General features: G+C 45.5%; 1 protein-coding gene across 1 annotated transcript in view; it reads right to left on the reverse strand.

The window, feature by feature from the left end:
• Window positions 1–492: 492 nt before the first annotated feature.
• LOC144498769 (uncharacterized) overlaps window positions 493–24,212 on the reverse strand; it is a 42,062-nt gene continuing 18,342 nt past the window's right edge. The window contains exons 3-5 of the mRNA XM_078220455.1: window positions 8,796–8,894; window positions 5,952–6,061; window positions 493–639 (exon numbers count right to left, since the gene is read on the reverse strand). Coding sequence (XP_078076581.1) covers window positions 558–639; window positions 5,952–6,061; window positions 8,796–8,894 — 291 coding nt within the window. The 3' untranslated portion in view covers window positions 493–557. The remainder of the gene's footprint in view (window positions 640–5,951; window positions 6,062–8,795; window positions 8,895–24,212) is intronic.

Genomic DNA, 24,212 nt, shown 5'->3' on the forward strand with positions numbered 1-24,212 from the left:
TTTTGATTCAGCGGCAGTGAAGGAATGGCAATATTGTTCCAAGTCAGGAGAAGTCAGGTGACTAGGAGAGGAACTTGCAGGTTGCAGTGTTACCATGAATGTGCTGCCTTTGTCCTTCTGGGTGGTAGAGGTTGGTGGGTTTGGATGGTGCTGTCCAAGGAATCTTGGCAAGTTGGCAGTGCAACTTGTAGATAGTGCATACGGCTGTCACTGTGTGCCAGGAGTAGAGGGACTGAATGTTGAAGGTGGTGGATGTAGTGCTGACCTAGCAGACTGCTTTGTCCTGGACATGTCGAGTGTCTACGGTGTTGTTGGAGCTGCACTCATCCAGGCAAGTGGGGAATATTCCATCACACTCCTGACTTGTGCTTTGTTAACGATGCTTGAGCTTTGGGGAGTCAGGAGGTGAATGATTTGCCACAAAAGTCATAGCTTGTAACCCGCTCTTCCACCCACAGTGTTTACGTGGTTGATCCAGTTAAGTTTCTGGTCAATGATAACCCCCAGGAAGTTGAGGTTTTGTGATGGAAGTGGTGTTGAATATCATGGGGACATGATTAGATTCTCTCATGTTGGGGATGATCGATGCCTGGCACGTTAGTGGCGTGAATGCCTTGGATGTGACCCCATAATCCTTTTCTATAGAATTGAAAGTAATAAATAAGTTAAAGAGGAAAACATAATCATCAGTGAACAAACATAAGCTGCTCTTTACCATAGGAAATTAAATAGTATAACTGTTAGTTGATATGCCTGCACTTCCAATGGACTAGAATTGCAGCTGGAGTTTTAACTAATTGCTCTCGTACAGTATATAAATAAGTTTAAATTGTGGAATACGTCATTCCTGAAATAGAACCTTCTGTAATGCTTGATGTCGGGAGCAGGGTTTTTGAAGATCAAACCCAATCAGTTAGAATGCAGTGTATGCAGTGTTATGCAGTGTAATATCTTTTCTACCTTCAAGTAGATAGGCTTCTTATATTCTGACAGCAGCATCTTGCAACACAAAATGTTTTGGTGTCGAAGAAAGAGAAGAAAATCATCAAACAAGATTATTCCTGATCTTAGGATCATAGAAACCCCACAGTGCAGAAGGAGGCTATTCGGCCCATTGAGTCCACACCGACCACAATCCCACCCAGGCCCATAACCCCACATATTTACCCTGCTAATCTCCCTGACACAAGGGTCAATTTAGCATGGCCGATCAACCTAAACTGCACATCTTTGGACTGTGGGAGGAAAGTGGAGCACCCGGAGGAAACCCATGCAGACACAGGGAGAACGTGCAAACTCCACACAGACAGTGACCTGAGGCTGGAATTGAACCCGGGTCCCTGGAGCTATGAGGCAGCAGTGCTAACCACTGTGCTGTGAGAGGACTAGCTAATGGGTCATTAAAAAGAACACAATGATTCCAGCCTAATTATTCTCAAAACAAAAGCAAAACACTGCAGGTGCTGGAAATTTGAAATAAATTGAGTTCCAATGAAGAGTCATCGAACTAAAATGTTAACTCTGTTTCTCTCCACAGATGCTGCCTGATCTGCTGAGTATTTCCAGCAGTTCCTGTACTTATCTTAAATCATTCCCGAACCAGGTCCAATCTGTGAATGAGTTGGCTAGATTCTGCCAAACTAAAAGAATATCGCTTTAGTAACATTACTTCTGGCAAAGTGTCAAGAAATACAAGGATAATTAATGGCAATATCACTACATTAGTAAATCAGAGGTCCAAGCTAATGCTCTGAGGTCAGGGGTTCAAATCCCACCATGGCAGTTGGTAGGATTTGAATTCAATTAATAAGTCTGGAATATAAAGCTAGTCTGAGTAAGGGTGACCATCAACCTATCATCGATTGTGGTTAAAAAACCATCTGATTTATTAATGCCCTCTACTGAAGGAAATCGACTATTCGGGTCTGTCCTACATGTGGCTCCAGACCCACAAATACATGATTGACTTTTAATTGGCCTCGGCTGTAGGGTAATTAATTAGGAATAGAGAACCAATGCTGACCTTGGCAGCGACTCCCATGAAAGAATAAAAAGGTCAGGGAAATGTGACTCTGCTCTCAGTTTTGAACACTCCTGTTGGAAATGCAGGTTATCCCATGTGATCCCAAATGCTCCAGATACCCACTGAATTAAAGCACAAAAGGCAGCAAATCTCTTCATCCTCTTTCTTCCACTGTCATCTCCAACAAGTACAAGGTGTCAATGGACTTCTTTGCGGCTAAGGTTAGGTCCATCCACTCAGCTGCCTCTGCTGGATCTGTCCTTTACCCTTGCAAATAAGACAAACTTTTCTCAACACTGCCATCTGCTCTAGGTCTGAATGGGCATATTTCTCTGTTTTCCCTCCCATCTCCCCTCATGCCCTCTCTTACCCATAAAACCTACCTCCTCCCCTCCCAACCCATTTCCACTAAACTTCTGACCCCCCAATTTCCCTTCCAGACTCTCTTGCTGGCTGTCATTGAAAATCATTCTCTATCCTGGTGAACTGTCCAGATCCCTTTTCAAACTGCTGTCAGCACCCTCACCTCAAAGAAAACATCCTCAACTCCACTGTGCTTGCTAACACCACCCCATCTTCAGCCTCCTTTCTCTTGCCAAAATTCTTCAATGTGCCTCCCATAGCTACGCTTACCTTTCTCACATCTCCATGTTTGAATTTCTCTATCAGAATTTTACCCTAGCCACAGACCTGAAACGGTCGTAATCAAAGACACAAATCTCCTGTCACGGCGGTAGTGGTGTACTATCCCTCTCTTAGCTGCCCACCTTTCCTTTTGCCCTCAAACACCCACCACAAACTCCACATCCTTGCCACTGCTCTCACCGTATCCTGGTCACTTTCTCAGGTTGAAGCATCTGCCTATTCCCAAATTTCCCATCACAAAGACCACCTCCCTCTCTCTAACATTGTCCATCTAACTGCTGCAGAAACCCTGACACATGCCATCCCTAATGCTCTCCTGGTCCGGTTCACATGCTTCATCCTCCATAAACTTCAGCCCATCAAAAACCCTGCTCCCATATTCTAACTCATAGCAAGTTTCACTTACCAATCCGTTATACTTGCTAATCAACATTGGTTCAATTCCCCAATGTCTCATGTTTAAAATTCTCATCTTTGTGTTCAAATCTCTACATGACCTCATCTCTTCCTATCTCTGTATCTTTTGTCAGCCCTGTAGTCCTTTGTGAGTTCTGTCTTCATTCAAGACCAGGCCTCCTATGCATTCAAATTCCATTCGAACACCTCTCCACCTTTCCATCTCTCTCTCTCCAACTTCAAGATGCTGCTTGAAGCTCACCTCTTTGACCAATTTACTGGAGACTAAAGCTGGAAATACTCAGCAAGTCGGGTAGCATCACTGGAGAGAAACAGAGTTAACATTTCAGGTTGCAATGATCCTTCGTCAGTGAAAGGTCACCTTAACCTGAAATGTAAAATTCTGCGCGGGATTTTCCTCTCCCTCCGTGACACGTTTCGTGGCACAGGGAGGCGGCAGCGCCAGCGGCATCTTATGGTCCCGCCATTGTTAACGGGGTTTTCTATTGACTGGCATCAGGTCAATCACCTGCCAATTACCACCAACCCTCAACTGATGAATCAGTACTCTTGCAAGTTGAACACATTTTGGAAGAAGCACAGAGGGGGGCTAAGGCATAGAATGTACTTCGGATGGCAGACTTCAATGTTCATCACCAAAGAATTGCTTGGTAACACCACTATTGACTGAGTTGGCTGAATCCTAAAGGATATAGCTGCTAGTCTGGGTCTGCGGCAGGTGGTGAGGGAACCAACTCGAGGGGAATACCTACTTTACCTCATCCTCACCAATCTACCGGTCACAGAACCATCTGTCTATGCCAATATCAGTGGAAGTGACCACTGCACAGTCCTTGTGGAGACAAAGTCCCATCTTTACACCAAGATCCTCCATTATATTGTGTGGCACTACCACCATGCTCAATGGAATAGATTTCGAACAGAACTTGCAACTTAGAACTGGGCATGCATGAGGTGCTGTGGGCCACCATCGGCAGCAGAATTGTACTTAACCACAACCTGTAACCTCATATCCCAGCATATCTCTCCCCTCTACCACTACCCTCAAAACTGGGGGATCAACCCTAGTTCAATATAGAGTGCAGCAGGGCGGGCCAGGAGCAACAGCAAGCATACCTAAAAATGAGGTTTCAACCTGGTGAAGCTACAACGCAGGACTACTTTCATGCCAAACAGTGAAAGCAGCATCCGATAGACAGAGCTAAGTGATCCCACAACCAACAGATCAGATCTAAGATCTGCAGTCCTGCCACATCCAGTCATGGATGGTGGTGGACAATTAAACAACTAACTGGAGGAGGAAACTCCCGAAATATCCTGATCCTTAGTGGTGGGCAAGCCCAGCATATAAGTGCAAAAGACATCAAGGGTGAAGCATTTTTTGAACTTTAACTCTTGACCCAACCACCCCCTTTTTTTAGTTAAAATTCCACCAAAGAGTCACAGAAATGGACTGAAAATGATGTGCTTAAATAATGGTTTAAAACAGGGAATGGAATGAAGTTGGAAATCCTAGAGCTAAGTTCACTGTGCAACATTTCACAGGCATGACACACTCCTTGACTGCACCCCTCGCCACTGGGAAACCTGTGATGGGCACCGATCCCATTGGCGTAAACGGCAGCAAGATTTTGGCATTTGTTTTGCTGCCTAATCAGCTGGCTATTTCCAGCAATATTTTTTGTTTTTATTGTCTATATCCAGCATCTCCAGTATTTTAGAGACCAGTCTAATAACTCCTTCTTTGACTACACATTTGCCAAGTGGCTTGCGAGGTTTTTCCACATTAAAGGTAGTTAACATGCAGAGGTTATTGTTGTTCAGTCTATCAAGTAAGACAAGTGGACGCCATTGACCGAATCTGATAGCTTAGGGGGAGTGGCTGACATTATAATAATGCTAAGCTCGCACACAGTTTGACACACATGGGAAAGTCATTGCACCTCTGGAAGGCTAAAACTGACAACCTTCATTGTTTAGGATTCAATAGACCTTTTCAGTAACTCAACTAGGACAAGAACAAACTCTGTAATTAATCTGAGACAGTCGATCCATTTTCTTGAATATTTTGTGAACAAGTATAGCCAGAGGCACTATCCTATTGTTCCTGAGAACTACTGTAAAAACCACAAAGTGTGTGAGGCAATCAGAATTTTTAGCTAGATCTCTAGCTGGTTTTGAAATCTCAGTAATGGTCGGTTCCAATCTCATATTTCTCACAATTTTATATATATAAGTTGTTCCCTCGTGATGAGGGGAAGCAACAACCCAATACAGCATTCAAGTTAAGCAGGGTTAGGGGATGGGGCAATGTAAGGACCAAGGTGTTGAAGGAGGCGGAGGAGGAAAATGGGGAATGGGAGAAGGAAAGAGAGAGGAGACAGGGGAAGAGGGAGATCATAGTATGAAACAAAGCAGGAAGAGGAAGAAGGAGGCTCAGTAAGTGTGACAGGGAGAGGGCCAGAGTAGATCGGCATATGAGGAAGAAAGAGAAAAAAGACAGGAAGGGAAGAAGGACAAGGAAGGGAAGATGAAGGTGAGTGTGAAAGGCAAGAGGAAAAGAGGAGAGGGAGTGAGCAGAATGAGAGGAGAGGTAGGAAAGAGAACAGGACAAATGGTGAAGGTGGGGAAGATCTTTGGAAAGGAAGTGGAGAAGAGATGGGGAAGTGATGGAGAAGCAGAGGTTAGGGCAGAAGTGAATGGATCTGTGGAAATGACAACAGAGGACAGGAACAGGTGAAGCAAAGACAAGGATGGGATTTTCCAGATCCTTCTGCTGGTGGGATCTTCCAGTCCCGCCGAAGTCAATGGGAATTTAATTAGATCGCCCCATCCACCATATTTGCAATAACTGAGAACCAGTTACCTATGTAGCTCCCGATCTTTTTGCTGTTCCAATAGCAAAGTTACCAGATGATCGGATGAAGCTGTACATTTCTCATCACCACTTGGGTTTTGTCTTTGCTTTCCCACTTCCTGAAGAAAACAATGGGGCAATGAGAGCACATTTAAAAAAAAGTTAGCTTTACAATTAAGAATGAGCAGCATTGCTTGATTGGAAAATAAGTCGGTCACATTTTAACCAACAACTCTTTTGAGGAATGATTTATTTCTCCATAAACCATAATCTTCCTTTAAGTTTTTAATCCTACCCTGAGTCCCTTATTTTTTTAATTTTCTATTAATTCTGAACAATCTTTCTCTGGAATTTTAAACTATGCCTTTGTCCTTTCACCAAAAAACTGATTTCCTACAAATATTTAAAGGTGTCTCCTGTAAAACTGATTTAGAGAAATTTACAGAACATTAATCGTGAATAATGAAAAGTTGAGTGAGGATAAAAAAATTACCACCGACTCCTCCCAACATGGAGCTTTTCTTACCAGAAGCACAAATTCAGAAATTCAAACTTCCAGCAAATGACAGAAAGGATCATATGACAAGATTTCAGATTTTAAGAATTTTACAGTAACAAAAAACTAAAAGCAACATTGACTAAACACTATTTCTGTAGGTAGCTTATGCTCTTAACTAGATAAAAGATCCCCGCTCAACTTTTACAAAATCCACTTTCACGGCGAGGAATAGATCAGAAATCTCTCTCTCTAATCAAAGCAAAGCAAATTTTTCAGCTTCATTTAAGGGGTTGTCTGATGAGGAAAGGTTAAACAGGTTGGGACTCTACTCATTGGAATTTAGAAGAATGAGAGGTGATCTTATTACAATATATTGGATTCCCAAGGGGCTTGACAAGGTAAATGCTGAGAGAATGTTTCCCCTGGTGGGAGAGTCTCGAACCAGAGGGCACAGTCTCAGAATAAAGGGGTGCCAATTTAAGACTGAGATGAGGAGAAATTTCTTCTCTGAGAGGGTTGTGAATCTTTGGAACTCCTGTGGGGGCAAAGTCATTGTGTATATTTAAGGTTGAGACTGATAGATTTTTGATCAGTAAGGGAATCAAGGGTTACAGGGCAAGGGCAGGAAGATGGATGTAAGAAATGTTGGATCAGCCATGATTCTATTGAATGGTGGAGCAGGCTCAAGAGGCTGAATGGCCTACTCCTGTTCTAATTTTTTATGGTTTTACGGCCTTAAATCCTCATGAACTTGGACTCTTCAATCCAGGCAGGAGCTCTGACCTGCACATTGAGTGGTGAACAATAGACACTTGCTGATTCTATCTCTCTCAGGTTCTTGCAGACTAACCCTGTCTGTGGGTTCAATGATGTTTTTAGCAAAATCTGCACCCCAATCATATTGTGGCTTCCTATGGACTGTTCCTTTCTCAAAAGATAGTTGTGCTAGGATTACATTAATAGTTACCCAGAAAAGTTAGAATTAAATCCTTTTACTTCCGGGTAACTGTTGTAAACACACAGACCAACCCTCCCATGGAACTACCCCCAAAACTCAACCCCATCCAGACCCGGGAGCCCAACCTGACTCAACTCCACACCATGAGCTCCGAAACCCCACACCCGCCCCACCTCAACTTCCAGTCCTTCCACACCCCTGACCTCCCAGCCCCCAACTCCCAACCTCTGGCCCCCCACCCTGACCTCTGACCCCCTACCCCCAACCACATCCTGACCCCACCCCCTGACCTCCGACACCCACTGTCTGACCACTGACCCTCACCTCAACCTCCGACACCCACTGTCCGACCACTGACCCCCACCTCAACCTCTGAGCGCCGACCCCCAAATGTTATCCATTTACCTCAGACACAATTTCTCCCTGGCCTGTCAATTTCACTGGGCCCTTTAAACCTTCCTGCTTTACAGCAGCTAGTGCAGTAAAAAAGGGGGCTTGGCCTATTGAATCAGTTGGAGTGGGACTGCGCTGGGGTCTGTGAGGAATCTTTCAATGCAATGCCCCAAACAGTCCCAGCCATCAGAAGTGTCAGTGTAATTGTCGAGGGCAGGTAAATATGCATTTAATTTCTTGTCATTCCTGCGGGCCATCTCTTTCCAGCACTAATGGAAGTTATAGTCCATAATAATCTTACATACCTCATATCTGTGACACTAGATGGTCATAGTCATTTGCAGTATTCCTTGCCTACAGAAATCAGAAACAATCCAGCATTCCGGCTCCTAATTATTATACAAATTATATGGACAAGAGGTTTGGTGGTTTCTCCCACAGTTGAATAGCCTACTAATACTCAAAGTCTAGTCTCACAAACAAAAATAGGCACTCCATTGAACTACCCAAGGGTGGCTACAGCTGTACAAGTTAGCATGATTAAGAGAAGAGCATATCACAAGAGGAGGTGATGACTTAGTGGTATTATCACTAGACTATTACTCCAGAAACTCAGCTAATGTTCTGAGGACCCAGGTTCGAATCCCGCCACGGCAGATGGTGGAATTTGAATTCCATAAAAATATCTGGAATTAAGAATGTACTGATGACCATGAAACCATTGCCGATTGTCGGAAAAACCCATCTGGTTCCTTTAGGGAAGGAAATCTGTCATCCTTACCTGGTCTGGCCTACATGGGACTCCAGAGCCACGGCAATGTTGTTGACTTTCAACTGCCCTCTGAAATGGTCTAGCAAGCCACTCAGTTCAAGGGCAATTAGGATTGGGCAATAAATGCTGGCCAGCCAGCAGCACTCAAGTCCCATGAATGAATTTTAAAAAGTATTAGAGGGGGCAGAAAATAAAACATGACAAAGATTCTCAATTGCATCTATTACTAACCTGGATTGCATTAAAGATAACATCAAATGCTAATGATCGACTCATCTGCTTTATAGTGAAAAACTCTTGAGCAACTTCACTGGACAACTCAAGTGTAACCTGCAAACATATGTATTAGAAAATAAGATTGAGAACATATTGGAGAAACAATAGAACATTGTAAAGTTTACAACATCATTCTGTCGTGTAAAAAGTTTGCAGTAATAATATTAGATCAAAAGCATGACCAAAAGTAACATCAGATTATTACAACTAGTGCTATCGAGATTTGGAATCAATTTTCAAAGCACTAATACTAATTTCTTTCAGTCCAGCTGACTGGTGCCAATGCTGCCAGGAGGTAATAGTAATGGTTATTGGTAATTAGCCTCATTGCACAGCTGCTGCCAGAATGGCTATCAAATATAACTGACTTACTATTGCTTGCATGTGGCTTTTATATCACCGTTACATTATTCTCATCTTCATTGTTGGATAATAACTTCACTTTCATGTCACTGGGTCAGAAAAGGCAGTAGTTGAGGCGGGGGCGCAGAGGTTCAGAGGAATCAGAGGGACAAGATGGGGAAGTATGCTCAAAGAATTTAGGCATGGCCTCCTTCCCAAGCAGCCAGCTCAATTTAACCACATCATGGACCGTTGCACGTGTATTCCCGATGCCATGATAGAAAAACCATGTTCACATTGCCAACATGTATTGACAACTGGCAAGGTTCCCTGCCAGCAGCGCGGACAGGTAAAATGACCAAACTAGAAAGGCAACTTAGGTAAGATTTTCTGCAAATTCAACATGACCTGTTTGCATGCTTTGGTATTCTATGCCTCCAGAAGCTTTTTTTAAAATATTCATTCATGGGATGTGGGTGTTGTTGGCAAGGCCAACATTTGTTGCCCAACCTTAGTTGCCTTTGAGAAGGTGAGATTGAGCTGCCTTCTTGAACCTGCAGTCCATGTGATGTAGACGCATCCACAGTGCTGTTAGGGAGGGAGTTTCAGCAACTGAGAAGGAACAATTATGTAGTTCCAAGACAGCGTGCTGTGTGACCTGGAGGATAACTTGCATGTTGTGTTCCCATGCCCTTGTCCTTCTATGTGTTAGAAGTCATGGGTTTGGAAGGTGCTGAAGAAGCCTTGGTGAGTTTCTACAATGTATCTTGAAGATGGTACACATGGCTGTGAGTCAGTGGTGGAAGGAGTGATTGTTGAAGGTGTGGTGAACCATCGTTGGTTCCCACTGGATAGTACTGAGCCAGGGTCTGGCCAGTACTACAAGTATGTACATATGTTGCTGTTGGGTTAGGGATGGGTTGTGCTACTTGTTGCTGTTGGGGTTAGGGTGGGGTTGTTGCACCTTTGTATTGTAGTGTTGTGGTACATCCCAGTCGGGCTCCGCTTCCTGGGAGAGGTATAAAGGTCCCTGCTCTGGCTGGGACCCCTCAGTCTGGGATCGTGTATATAATTGTTAGCTGCTTCGTTACAGCAAATAAAAGCCTTTATTTCCTGAGCATCAAGCCTCGTGTATGATAACGCGCATCAGAAGGTAGGGATGGGGTTTCAGTCAAGTGGGCTACTTTGTCCTGGATGGTGCCGAGTTTCTTGAGTGTTGTTGGTGCTGCATTCATCCGGGCAAGTGGAAAATTTTCCTTCCATCCCCTGAAAGTGCCAGCCTGGCACCCTGGCAGTGCCCACCTGGAACCCTGGCATTGTCCACCAGGTACCAGGCAGTGCCAAATGGACGGGACCCAATGGGAAGTGGGGCTTGAAGATGCGGGCCCATGACAGGGGCAGGGCCATGATGGGGTCAGAGCTTAGAAAGGAAGGTGGAGGAACTCTGTAGGGGGGAGGGGGATCGGCTGAGGGGGCAATCAGGGGGGTGTCAATCAACCAGGGCAGAAATTGGAGGAGAAAGGCGATGTCTGGGGGGCAGTGGAGCGGGGGGTGGCGATGTCCAGGGTATTGGGGGGAGTGACAGATCTCCCAGTGTATGGTGCACACACTGTACACAGTGCACTGGGAGATCAGGACGTTTGCACAATGGCGCCCCTAGAGCCCAGCAGCCAGCTTCCTGGCATGAATAGGCTCCACCCACTCTCCGTATTGGCGAGAATCTCATTTAGGCATTTTTGTTTAGATGCTGATTGTATCTGGGAGCTCGCCCAAAGAATGGGCATGATTCTCTCCTGTTTTCACACTTGTTCAGCACTTAGAATTTTTTTTAAGACTGCCTCCAATGTTTAAAAAAAAATCCGATTAAGAGAAGTGAGAAGACTGCTTTTTCCTTTCTCTCTCTCTTTCCTGTTCCTGCTCTTATCCTTCTCCTTTGTTTCATGTGTACATTATTTGAATTGAGGCTTTCCTGTTAACAAACTAAACACAACCAGAAAGAAAGCATTCTTTCTGGTTGTATCGCAGCTTGGTATGATTCCTGCTGTGCCCAAGACTGCAAGGAACTACAAAAGGTCTTGAATGTAGCCCAATCCATCACGCAAACTAGCCTCCCATCCATTGACTCTGTCTATATTTCCCGCTGCCTTGGAAAAGCAGCCAGCATAATTAAGGACCCCATGCACCCCAGACATTCTCTCTTCCACCTTCTTCCGTCGGGAAAAAGATACAAAAGTCTGAGGTCATGTACCAACCGACTCAAGAACATCTTCTTCCCTGCTGCTGTCAGACTTTTGAATGGACTTACCTTGCATTGAGTTGATCTTTCTCTACACCCTAGCTACAACTGTAACATTACATTCTGCACTCTCTCATTTCCTTCTCTATGAATGGTATGCTTTGTCTGTATTGCGTGCAAGAAACAATACTTTTTACCGTATGCTAATACATGTGACAATAATAAATCAAATCAAATCAAATAAGGTGGGGATGATCAACTAGTTTTAATATTACCTTGGTGCCTTTTTAAAATTGTACCATTAAATGAAGAAAGCTTGTTCCTCGCCTATAAGCTGGTGGCTAGGTTGACCTGCTATCCAGGGGGTGGCACGGTAGCACAGTGGTTAGCACTGCTGCTTCACAGCTCCAGGGACCTGGGTTCGATTCCCGGCTTGGGTCACTGTCTGTGTGGAGTTTGCACATTCTCCTCGTGTCTGCGTGGGTTTCCTCCGGGTGCTCCGGTTTCCTCCCACAGTCCAAAGATGTGCGGGTTAGGTTGATTGGCTATGCTAAAATTGCCCCTTAGTGTCCTGAGATGCATAGGTTAGAGGGATTAGCGGGTAAATGTGTAGGGATATGAGGATAGGGACTGGGTGGGATTGTGGTTGGTGTAGACTCGATGGGCCGAATGGCCTCTTTCTGCACTGTGGGGTTTCTGTGATTCTTCCATGGATGCTGCCAGACCGGCTGAGTATTTCAGTATTGTCTGTTTTCAGCTTGGAATTCAAGTGTATTCTCTCATGAACAAATCACCTACTCCACGAGATTACCAACCGAGCATAAGCAATGAATATTGCCCCCACCGAATCCAATATATAATCGACGAAAACAGATGTAGAAAGCATTTCCAATATCGTATTTCAGGCTTCAGAGCCCAGAGGAATATTTCAGAAGTGTGAGGTTGAAGTCATATTTCGCTATGTATGTTAAACTGGATGCCAGAAGCCTGATATCATCTCAAATTGCTGTTGCTTATAAAGTGTTTGAACTTGTTTCACAACACACACAGTACATTGCGTTCTGCACACATTTCACCTGCTTTCTCAAAAGGTTACAACTAAAAATTGGAGTAATGTATTTAAAATGGTTTATTGCTCAGTTCTTAAATGGGATAGAGAGTCGGAACAAGAATTAGCAATGTTTCTACTTCTACGTGAAGAAATATTTAACAATTTCTAAAATAACTCCTTCAGACTGATTGCTAAGAAAGTGAGGAGTGGAATTTCCACTGGAATTCCATCAATTTCCCACTATATTTTTGGTAAGAGATTAGTCAAAACTCCAGAGAAACAGGGCAACTGGCAGAAGGGAGAGTTCTTGCCCAATCCACCTCAATTTCCAGTACTTGCTTCCTAACAGTTCTCAATGCAGAGTGAGGTCCCAAGACCTGGGGTGGGCATTGCAGTATAATCCGTCAGCTGAGAGTGTGAAATAAGCAAAGTATAAAAGTTTCCAATGGGTACCTGTCCAATCTCTTGCTGCAGGATATCAGAGAACTTCTGACTGCTAGCTCACTGCCAAAGGCCGTCAGCCAATGAATAATTTACATAAAATATCTTTATGTATCCTTTTCACTTCCTTTGTCATCAGACACAAACATATTCAGAAATAATTCTTCTACTTCCTCCAGGCTACTTCTGTTGCAATATTCTCAACCATCTCTTTCTGCTCTCATCCCAAAAAAAGAACATATTTGTGCTGCGGTAGTTTGACTTCCTTGGTTGACGTACAAAAGGGAAGGAATGTCTTTTGGAAGACTGAGAAAGTGTTGGGAATGAATTTGTTCTTGTGCAGTCCCTTGGGATCGAGGATGACTTGCTTCCATTTCGGTTCAACGGGTTTGGAGTTGGCTGAAAAGCCCAACATGTAATCTGCAGACTCTGCCCACTTTCAGGGCTGCTGGTGCTTAGAAGGTTGGGAAGGTGAGTTATTGGGAAGTTTATACGCTGTCTCTGATGCCTTGTCTTGGCCGTTGCTCTGGAGAATTTGCGTTGTTCTCAAAATCTCTCAATGTGGTTGAATGAATGAACATTCTCCATGATGCAGCTGGGATGTTCGATCTCTTTAGGGCTGTTTTAACATCCCGAAAGCAATTCCACTGTCCTCCTGGGAGCTGCCTGCCACAACCGAGTTCCAAGTAGAGCAGTTGCTTCAGGAGTTTGGTGCCTGACATGTTGTGCCCAGTGAACTTGATTTTTAGTGATTATTGCCTCAATGCTGGGCAAATTAGCTTTGGATGAGTTAATGAAGATAAGACAGAGTAACCATGCCAAATCAGAGGTTAGTATTGAAATTTAATCAGTTTAGAATTTCAATCACACGTTAAGATAAGAAACTCATTATGGATCTACGCCATGCCTCATAAGAACTTAAAAAATAGGAGTAGTAGGCCATTCAGCCCTTCCACTATTCAATGCTAATCTTCTACTTCAACACCATTTTTCTGCTCCATCCCTTATTCCTAAATGTTTCACGTCGGGCACACACGCTTGGCAGGCCCGGGTGCGGGCACAGAATGTGCTTCCAGCAGCAATTGGCCCCGGAGCATGATTTCACATGGGTTGATCAATTAATGGCCAGGCAGCATGGAACCTGCGCTCTGATAGACCGAGCGCTGCCGGGGAGAGCGGGAAGAAGGCAGGTGCCAAGAGAAATGACACTGCAGGTGGGCATTTCTAACCAGCTCCCTGAAGACTGACAGCTGCCTCAGGGACTTGCAGTGTTGTTCCATCTACATTTGTATCAAATAAATACTGCAATCTCTATCATGCAGAATCAAGTAACTGGCAATAACACACAACACCTCAACCCTCAAGTACGCTCTTTTATTTTATTCATCCTGGACATTGTATCCGCCCTGGATTGGGAATAGTGAAGAAACATGAAAACCGCCTGGCCAATTGACCCGTGCGCAAAGCGCAAAAACGCACGGACCACATAAAGTTAGGACCAATTGCATGCTAAATGGGCTTAATTGCTTTTTCAATTGTCAGCAGACATGCTTCTGATTATCACGCGTACCCACTGACTGGAATATAATGGGAGGGCACCAGGACGTTGGGGCATGTGCCCAATGTCTTCTCACACGAGTTCAGGTCAGGCGCGCACCCATTTTAGCTCCATAAAATTCTGGCCTTGATGTTTTTTAAAAATATAGAAATCTATCAATCTCCGTCTTGAACACACTCAGCGACTGAGCTACAGCCCTCTGGGGCAAATAATTCCAAAGATTCACCACGCTGAGTGTGAAGAAATTCCTCCTCATCCCAGTCCTAAATGGCCATCCCCTTTCTCGGAGATGTGTCCCTGCTTCTAGAACCTCCTGCCAGGGGAAACATTATTCCTGCATCTACCCTGTCGAGCCCTGTAAGAATTTTGTATGTTTAAATGAGATCACCTCTCATTCTTCTAAACTCCAGAGAATAAAGGGACTTAATAAAGGGATTTAATCTTTTATCATCAGCAAATCCCTCCATCCCAGGAATTAGTCTGGGTGAACCTTTGTTGCACTGTTCAAGCATTGTTGAACCATAATTTCTGGCTCTCTTCCTGTGAATATTCCTTGAAAACTGTGACCACATGAAAAAAGTAAAGAAGGCTCCATTTTAACTTTACTTGCCATGTAGGGGAAAGGAACAGCTGAGTGGTTACAATGGTGACTGTGCGCCTCTTATTCAATTCTCCATACAATATGCCTGCCTCCATTTTAAATATCAGGCTACTGGTAGCATCAAGGGTATCTGTCACAGGCAGGTGGGACATCAATAAACACTTGGAAGTCAGGGTCCAATGTCAATAGTCTTCCAGGCCTCCACACTTGGCATTTGCATTTACATTCCTATTCTCTGGCAACGATTACCTCAGGATCCAATTCCCCACACTCCTCACCCCCATCCCGACCTTACCAATTACAACAGTGTTGGAACCCATTTTTTTGTTCCACAGCAGTGTCGTTGAGAAATCTCAATCTTGCCTGCCGCCCTCCTCCTCAGTCCCTCAAACAGGAGTCTGTGCTGGAAGATTGAAATGTGCCGAGGAGTTAAAATGGCCGAGATCTTAGGTGAACAGCATCATGGGAATTTCCTTGCCGTACTTGGCTCAGGCCGCCCTTGGCACACTAACAACTGGAGCTAATGTATTTCTGAAAGTTATCAAATCTTTCAGTTTGATTGCAGCAGTTATGTGATTAAATGTGACACATGGGGTGGGATTTTCCAGCCATGCTTGCAGCAAAACCGGAAAATCCCACCCAGGGTAAATAGACATTTGCATAGTCCGATCACAAACTGCACCACCCCCCCCCCGCTACGACTCCCATGGCGGGTGGAATGGGAAAATTCTGTACATAATGTTAAACATACGGGTCTGAAGTTGCTATCACCTTGCTCTCCTACCAAAAATGCGGCACCACAACATTGTCATTTGCCAGTCTGCCCTGGCTTGACTTGTCTCAAATCCAAGAATTGGATTAATTTCCATAAAGAAGTTAAGGTGCCCATTGTGTGGGCATCCACCCATTGGACCTCAAACATTTACCAGCAGTACTTGGCCATACCACAGGGGGAGCTATTCTCAATTGTCTTTAGGGAACCTGCATTGTGCCCCCCCTCCCAGGAGCTGATCTCTGCAGTACATCTGAGCCATTCAGGCTTATGTTGTCTTCCTGGGGCCAGTGGTGGTGAAACTGACGTAATTTTGGACAGCAGGCATTAGTCCCACCTACGCTCCTGCCTTGTGGGGGAGAGGGGTGTGGGGTGGCAGAAGCGGTCACCCTCACTTTCAACTCAAATCAGGGGTGAGCAGGGGCTAAAGATCAGACTCCAGGCCCAATGACATCAACCTATGCTGCAACTGCACTCCCCCAGGCCGAAGAATCTCAGGTTTTTGCTCCTTAACCTGCTAGTTCATAAAATATTAAAAGTTTTTAACATTCAGACAATTTCATTTTTTGGCTGCAGTGCTATTACACGGCTCCTGTGAATAACGTGCGTTTGGCTGCAAGGATCATGATGCAAAGGAAGGAAATGTGAAAAGATGAATCTGGCTGAGGAATTAAACAGAAGGGTGCTTTCCAATCAGTGCTTGATGAATTGTACTATCACATTTCTAGTGTCAGATTACTCAGTGGCGCCACTTTTGTTTACGTTTATTCAATCGAGGCTGAAAGATTATTATAACAAAGATATTGGCTCGTATCAGTTCAGATTATTAAGAAACAAGGAACATGTTGTACTGCTGATTAAGTCATTGAGTACTCAATTTATTTCCTGGACGCTACTTTCAAAAACTATAAACTGTAAATGGTTCAAGCCTACTTAAGGTGCTTTCCAAAGGATGCCAACTTGTGATTCAACAGAACATTTAGCCCTTCAAGCACTATACAGAGACATACCCAATGTAATGTCAGCTGTAGTGATTCCAAACAAATAGAAATTTTTGTTGGCACTTTCCCTTTGGAGTGCAAAAACATATAGAATCCCTATAGTGCAGAAAGAGGCCATTCGACCCATCGAGTCCACACCGACCACAATCCCACCCAGGCCCCACTCCTCTAAACCCACACACTTACCCTGCTAATCCCCTGACACTAGGGTCAATTTAGCATGGCCAATCAACCTAACCCGCACATCTTTGGACAATGGGAGGAAACCAGAACACCCGGAGGAAACCCACACAGACACGGGGAGAATGTGCAAATTCCACACAGACAGTCACCTAAGACTGGAATTGAACCCGGGACCCTGGCGTTGTGAGGCAGCATGCTAACCACTGTGACATCGTGCTGCCCCTTTTGGATGGCTGGATAGTTTGCCAATAGGCAGGATCACAGGTATGGCAGTGAGATGGCTTTTGGAGAGTTTGTAATTTCAAATCCTAGCATACAGACATGTGAAGCTGAATTCAACTGCGGTCTGGAGCATGAAACCTGCAGCATTCTTCTGAAAAGCCAACTGGTTCACTCAGCTGCACGACTGGAGCTACACCCCAACTCTAGCCAACACTTCTGGGCTGCACAAAAGACCCTTTCTCAGAATAAGAAGTCTCACAACACCAGGTTAAAGTCCAACAGATTTATTTGGAATCACGAGCTTTCAGAGTGCTGCTCCTTCATCACCGGATGAAAGCACTCCGAAAGCTTGTGCTACCAAATAAACCTGTTGGACTGTATCCTGGTGTTGTGAGACTTCTTACTGTGCCCACCCCAGTCCAACTCCAGTGTCTCCGCATCATGGCTTTCTCAGAATGATTGGGAATGAGCAACAAACGTGGTCTTATGAGGATTGCTTGCACCCAGAGAGCAAATAACTTTCAACATTTCAATTTTCTGAACTTGCTGACATATTCCAAATAAAGAGCTGGAGTCAGGAACAAAAAAACATTGGACCCAAAAACACATTTGCTGATTCAGGTGAACAGAGGGCATTGGCTGCTCTGCCAAGGTGGTGTCCAGCTTCCACATTCTCAGCCCCCACTGGAACCCACCACATGCCATAGTGGTTAGGGAGACCTGTCGTTGTCTAGGAGACGGCCTAAATGTGGAATAGGCACATCAGGGGGCCAATGACGATTTCAGCTCCCTTTCCAATTCTTAATGATAAATTGTCAGGCAGACAGCAGCTCAAGTAACAATCTCCAAATACTCTGCTAGAACCTGCGACCCAAAAGGTTAAATTAAGAAATTTGATATGGTGTATTCAGGCCGCCACCAAAGCTATTGTGGTTGATTGGTAAAACAACCAAGGATGTTTAAATTGTTCATTTTTAGTGTATATTATTCAAGTGCCGAATGAGCGAGAAAATGGGAGAGTTTCAGATTCATTTTTTGGGTGAGTTTGAAAATGCAATCTTATGGCACTGAGTCCAAAAAAAGGTGCCAGGATGCGACTCTCACCAACAGGGGTGGAGCCTGAGCTCGACGGTGCTAAGCTCAATGGACACCATTGTGCAGGAGCCCTGATCTCCCAGTGTACTAGAAGATCTTCTGCCGCCACCTCCACCCCCTCGGACATCGGGACCCCTTCTCCGCACGGAGATCAGGACCGCTCACCTGCCAATCGCGCCCTCCCGGCAGAATCCTCCCCCCCCCCCAACCACGGACCGACTACAGCCACCCCCACCTCCACCCCATGCCCCCCGACCCTGGCAGAGTTTCTCGCTGATCACCCCCCTGGCAGAGTTCCCACCACCCCTGCTGGTCAGCCCCCAGCAGAGTTCCTCTTCCCTCCCATCTGGCTGAGTTTCCTCCCTCCCACCCCTGTGGAGCCTCCCCACCCCCCTTGTCTCCCTCTGTCATAGCTCCACCCAACTCTGGCTCTGCTCCCACTCTGGCTCCTCCCTCTTGGCACTGCCCCGGCACATTATGGTACCCAGTGGGCACTGCCAGGGTGCCGGATGGCAGTCCCAGGCAGCCTGGTGGCCACAGCCAAGGGTGCCAGGCGGGCACTGTCAGACCTGCACTGCCCCATGGGCACTGCCAGGCCCCAACCACCCGGTGGTTTCAATGGTCTCTGATCCAGCCCCAGCGAGACCATCACACCTGGTCCCCATTGGTGGGGACCATACGTGATTCTTGCTGGGAGAACTGTGGCCGGCTTGGTGGTAAAGGTAAGTGAGCCCAGACGATAGGGTCCGGGACCCATTAATGCCCTAAGTGTCTTAAAGACAGGAAAACCAGAGCAAGTTGGCCAGTCTGTCTGGCATGGACCGGACCGCAATCGTTCCACACTTAGTCATTTTTGGGACAGTGGTGAATTCCATGTCAGTTCTGGGAGGGGCAGGGCCCAAACACGTTGGTGTGCGTGGCTGCAAAGTGATCAGGTGCCAATTTAAAAGGATGCTCCGATCTCACAGTGCACTGGGAGACCCTTGTCCTCCCCCCACAATGGGTCCACCCACTCCCATCAGCAGCATGTTTCCTACCCTCTCCCCAACAGGTATCGCCGGCGTTGAGGCCCTCCCAATGGGTCCCCTTCATGACCCCCAACATGCCCCATGCCCCCCTTCGTACCCTACCGTTTTACAACCCCTCTTCACACTCCACCCATTCATGACCCCCATATCATCCCCCCCCCGCCCCCGTCATAGCCACCCCCCCTCTTCATGACCCCACTCAGGCCCCACCCCACTCAGGCATCACCCCCTTAATACTGCCCCTGGCAAACTGGCTGTCCCCATCTGGCAGTGCCCAATTTGCACTTCCAGTGTGCCAGGTGGGCAATGCCCAGCCATGTGCCCGACCACCCAGGGCTTCAATGGCCTCCAAGCCTCCCAGTGTGGCCATGACACCTTGTCTCTGCTAGTGGAGACCAGTAGTGATTCTTGCTGCACCGAAAGGTTGGAATATTCTGGGAGCTGCTAGAATCCGGCGACGAATGGGCTAAGCATATTTAAATAAATCAACTGTAAATATGGCAATCGGCCTTGCACCCTTTGTAAATTGTTTGGCGCAATGCCTGTTTTTAGGCCCGCATGCAATTTTCTCAGATCAGCACGATCTGTGGCAGGCCCGGCAAGGCTGGAAAATCACGTGTTTGTTTTACAGGATCCATTTCTACCCCTCTGCATTTGTATACTAAAAGACAATGTTTACCAGGATGAGAGAATCAAAACATTCATGAAGTTTGATAATAAAATGATTAAGCTGTAAAAGTTTAATACAGTTATGTTTTAAAGATGACATTCTAAAACAATGAAGTCAAACTGTTCTGACAGTTACTAGGCCCAAGGTACCATGATGAGTGGAACATATTTGGATTTATGTCAAATGACATTGAATAGATGAATAAAAGCCGGGAATAACACCTAGTGTCATAAATCACCACCAGCAATAATTATTATATCATAACGGTATGGTTCAACTTCAAATGCAAAATATCTGCAGGCTCTGTGCTTTTCATGTAAGAAAACGTTTGTTCTGTATTTGGGTACACTTGGACTTTATCAATGCCTGCTGGAATTAAAATTAATTCTCTGGTAGACTGTTTCAACATACTGAAGTTAACTTTAGACAACAAATCTCTGAAAGTTACCTAAAATGTAGACAGATTTGGAAAGGGGCTCTGAATTGAAGGAAATTATTTTCGGACAATGTCAATAATAGTGAATCCACAAACTGACTCTTGTTATTGCCCTCATGCTGTATAGCCAACAATTGTGTGTTAAACCTGCAAACTATTTTTCTGAAGTGAAAACTGAAGCAGGTATTATGTGCAACGCATTCTTTAGATGCCGTCAAGAGTTTTCAACAGATGCTGTTCAGGGATATTTCAGGAACTCATTCCAGGCAGCAAACTGCATTGCACCTCATAATATTAGATTTATAACATAATGGCCTAGACATTCCATGACATTCCTTCTCCTTACATTGATTGGAGCACATCCTGAGGTGTGGGGGGGGGGAGATAGGGGCTCCATCCCCCACAGAGATCGGCCACGATCATAACTGAGTTTGCCCTCAGGTCATTTCATAGAAGAGAAGGGGCCTGCTGCGGTGTGAGGATCCAGACAATCGCTGTGCTACATGTCTGCAAAACCAGACATTAAAAACAAAATAATCTCGGGCCTCCGCTATGCTTGTGCTCAAAGTGATCAACTCGCACTAGGAGAGCAGGAGGCATTCTCAAGTTCCATATTTTCTGCACAGCAGACATCCAAAGAGCGCAATAAACCTCACACGTGCCCTTTCCTTTCATGTTAATCCACTCTGTTCCCAGAATTTGGTATTGGGAGCGTAGATCCTGCCAGAAATTTCTGGGCCACTCTTTTCATGGGCTACAGCACAAGTCTCGAACTATTCTCAAACATACCCTCCATTTCTTCAACACCAGCCAGCTCCAGCACTCTCTGCACTTTCCAGTCACCTTTTCCGTACTCTCTGGAATCTCTGCAAATCCCTTCCTATAGCATCCACCTTGCCTCCTTCTTCAAGCTTTGAAGTTATTTATTAGTCACTAGCAGGCTTACTTTAACACTGCAATGAAGTTATTGTGAAAATCCCCTAGTCGCCCCACTCCGGCGCCTGTTCCGGTACACTGAGGGAGAATTTAGCATCGTCAATGCACCTAACCCGCACATCTTTCGGACTGTGGGAGGAAATTGGAGCACCCGGAGGAAACCCACGCAGAAAGAATGTGCAGACTCCACACAGACAGTGACCCAAGCTGGGAATCGAATCTGGATCCCTGGCACTGTGAGGCAGCAGTGGTAACCACCGTGCCCCCTTGCCACCCCTAAGCTTTAATGGACCATCTAAAAACTCTTCATTAGGCCAAGACTTTTGTCACTGAAATATTTTGTTGTTCCCTTCTTTGCTCCTGTTCTGCAGTGAGATTTTTCTTCCACCATGTTTGAAAGGACTTGGAGACATTTTTCTTGAGGGGTGTAATTGAAGCTGTGGCTGCTGAAGTTGAACTATCACCTTCAGTAACATAAAGATGACAGCATGCTGTATTTCTTTAGTGTGAATCTTTTACTTCTTCTAGCCAAGTGTCATGAGGGTGAGAAAACAGGAGCGATCCACACCAGTCTATCCGGTGCAGATGCAATCATCCCACACTATCACCTTTGGGAGAGTGGTGAGTTGTTTGCTAGTTCTGAGAGAGACAGAGCTTAAACACACCGGTGAGCTCGGCTGCAAAGCGATTTGGTGGTGTTTTGAAAGGGTGCCCCAATCTCAGTGCACTGGGAGACCCCTGCCCTCCCCTCATGGACATCGCAAACCACCCCTCCCCCCACCTCATCGGTGACATGTTTCCCCACCTCCTCGCTGACGTGAATCACCAGTATTGGGGTATTGCGGCCCTTCGAATAGATCCCCCTTCATGATCCCTGAAATGCCTCCACATAATTCCCCACCCATTCACGACCCCCTCCTTCATACCCTCTGTTATGCCTGCCCCTTCATAACCACCACTCAGGTCCCACCCCCTTGGCACTACCCCGGTACACTGGCAGTGCCCACCTGGCAGTGCCCAGACATGTACCCGACCACTCAGAGGCTTCAATGGTCTCCCAGCACCCTGCCCCGGCATGGCCATCACGCCTGGTCTCCACTACTAGTGATTCTCGTCGGGTTCTCACCGTGCCTGAGGGAACTGGGAGAATCCGGTGTCGAACGGCTATGCATATTTAAATGGTACTTCAAAGATAATTAGCCTCATGCCCTTTCTGGATGAGATTCGGTTTGCGCCAGCAGATAGGGACCAGCGTGATTGTCAACCATTTGGTGCCAGGCGCAAAACCAGCTTTTAGGCCCGCACACAATTTTCCGGAATTGGCGCAATCTGCGACAGGCATGAAGAGGGCGGAAAATCAGGACCCATATGTTTCATCGTTTCCTTTGGAGCGCACATCTTGGACTCAATCCAAAAAATATTCATCTGAATTTTCTGTTGGGGAGTATGGGTGATAATAATGGCCAAATTTAAATCTTTATTTTAAGCAATGGTAACTTAGTTTAGAATTTGATTGAAGCACTCGGTGCAAACATAATCATAAAACAAAAGCCTTGTAATCTGATTCCAACATTGTGCAAAAGTATGATTTTGATCTAGTTTTAGGAGAGTTAACTGTCAGTCAGGAATATTGAAGTCTATGATATAAATAAAAAAATAATATAAAATAATAATGCTTTGGTGGAATGATTGGTTAAAGACACCTGTAAAGAAGGCTTCCAAGAACAAATAAGGTAATGCATCTGGGAGGACTAACAAGCAAGGGAATATTACAGAGGACCAGAGGGACCTTGGGGTGCATGTCCATAGATCTCTGAAGACAGCAGGTTGATAAGGTGGTTGAGAAAGCATATGTGATACTTGCCTTTATTAACTAAGGCATTGAACATAAGAGCAGGGAAGTTATGATGGAGCTGTATAAAGTGCTGGTTGTGCCACAACTGGAGTTCTGGTTGCCACACTATAGGAAGGAAATGATTGCACTACAGAGGATGCAGAGGAGATTCACCAGGATGTTGCCCGAGTTGGAGCATTTCAGCTATCAAGAGAGACTCGATAGGCTGGGGTTGTTTTCCTTGGAGGAGAAAAGGCTGAGGGGGACCTGATTGAGGTTTATAAAATAAATAGGGTGCATAGGAAAAAACTTTTCCCACAGCAGAGGGGTCAATAACCAGGGGGCATAGATTTAAAGTAAAAGACAGGTTTATAGGGGATTTGAGGAAAAACCTTTTCACCCAGAGGGTGGTGGGAATCTGGAACTCACTGCCTGAAAGGTTGGTAGAGATAGGTACTATCACAATATTTCATAGAAAGAAACCCTACAGTACAGAAAGAGGCCATTCGGCCCATCGAGTCTGCACCAACCACAATCCCACCCAGGCCCTACCCCCATATCTACCCACTAATCCCTCCAACCTACGCATCTCAGGACACTAAGGGCAATTTGTAGCATGGCCAATGAACCTAACCCACACATCTTTGGACTGTGGGAGGAAACCGGAGCACCCGGAGGAAACCCACGCAGACACGAGGAGAATGTGCAAACTCCACACAGACAGTGACCCAAGCCGGGAATCGAACCCAGGTCCCTGGAGCTGTGAAGCAGCAGTGCTAACCACTGTGCTATCGTGCCGCCCATTTCAGAAGCATTTAGATGAGCACTTGAACTGCCATAGCACACAAGGCTACAGACCAAGCGCTGGAAAGTGGGATTAGAATAGATGCTGTAAAACTCTATTCTCAAGGCAAAATAATTGTTTCAAAAATAAGAACTGCTCTGTGGAGATATTACCTAGGGCTA

The sequence above is a fragment of the Mustelus asterias genome, chromosome 1 (assembly GCF_964213995.1).
Source record: "Mustelus asterias chromosome 1, sMusAst1.hap1.1, whole genome shotgun sequence".
In the NCBI taxonomy this organism is placed as follows: domain Eukaryota; kingdom Metazoa; phylum Chordata; class Chondrichthyes; order Carcharhiniformes; family Triakidae; genus Mustelus; species Mustelus asterias.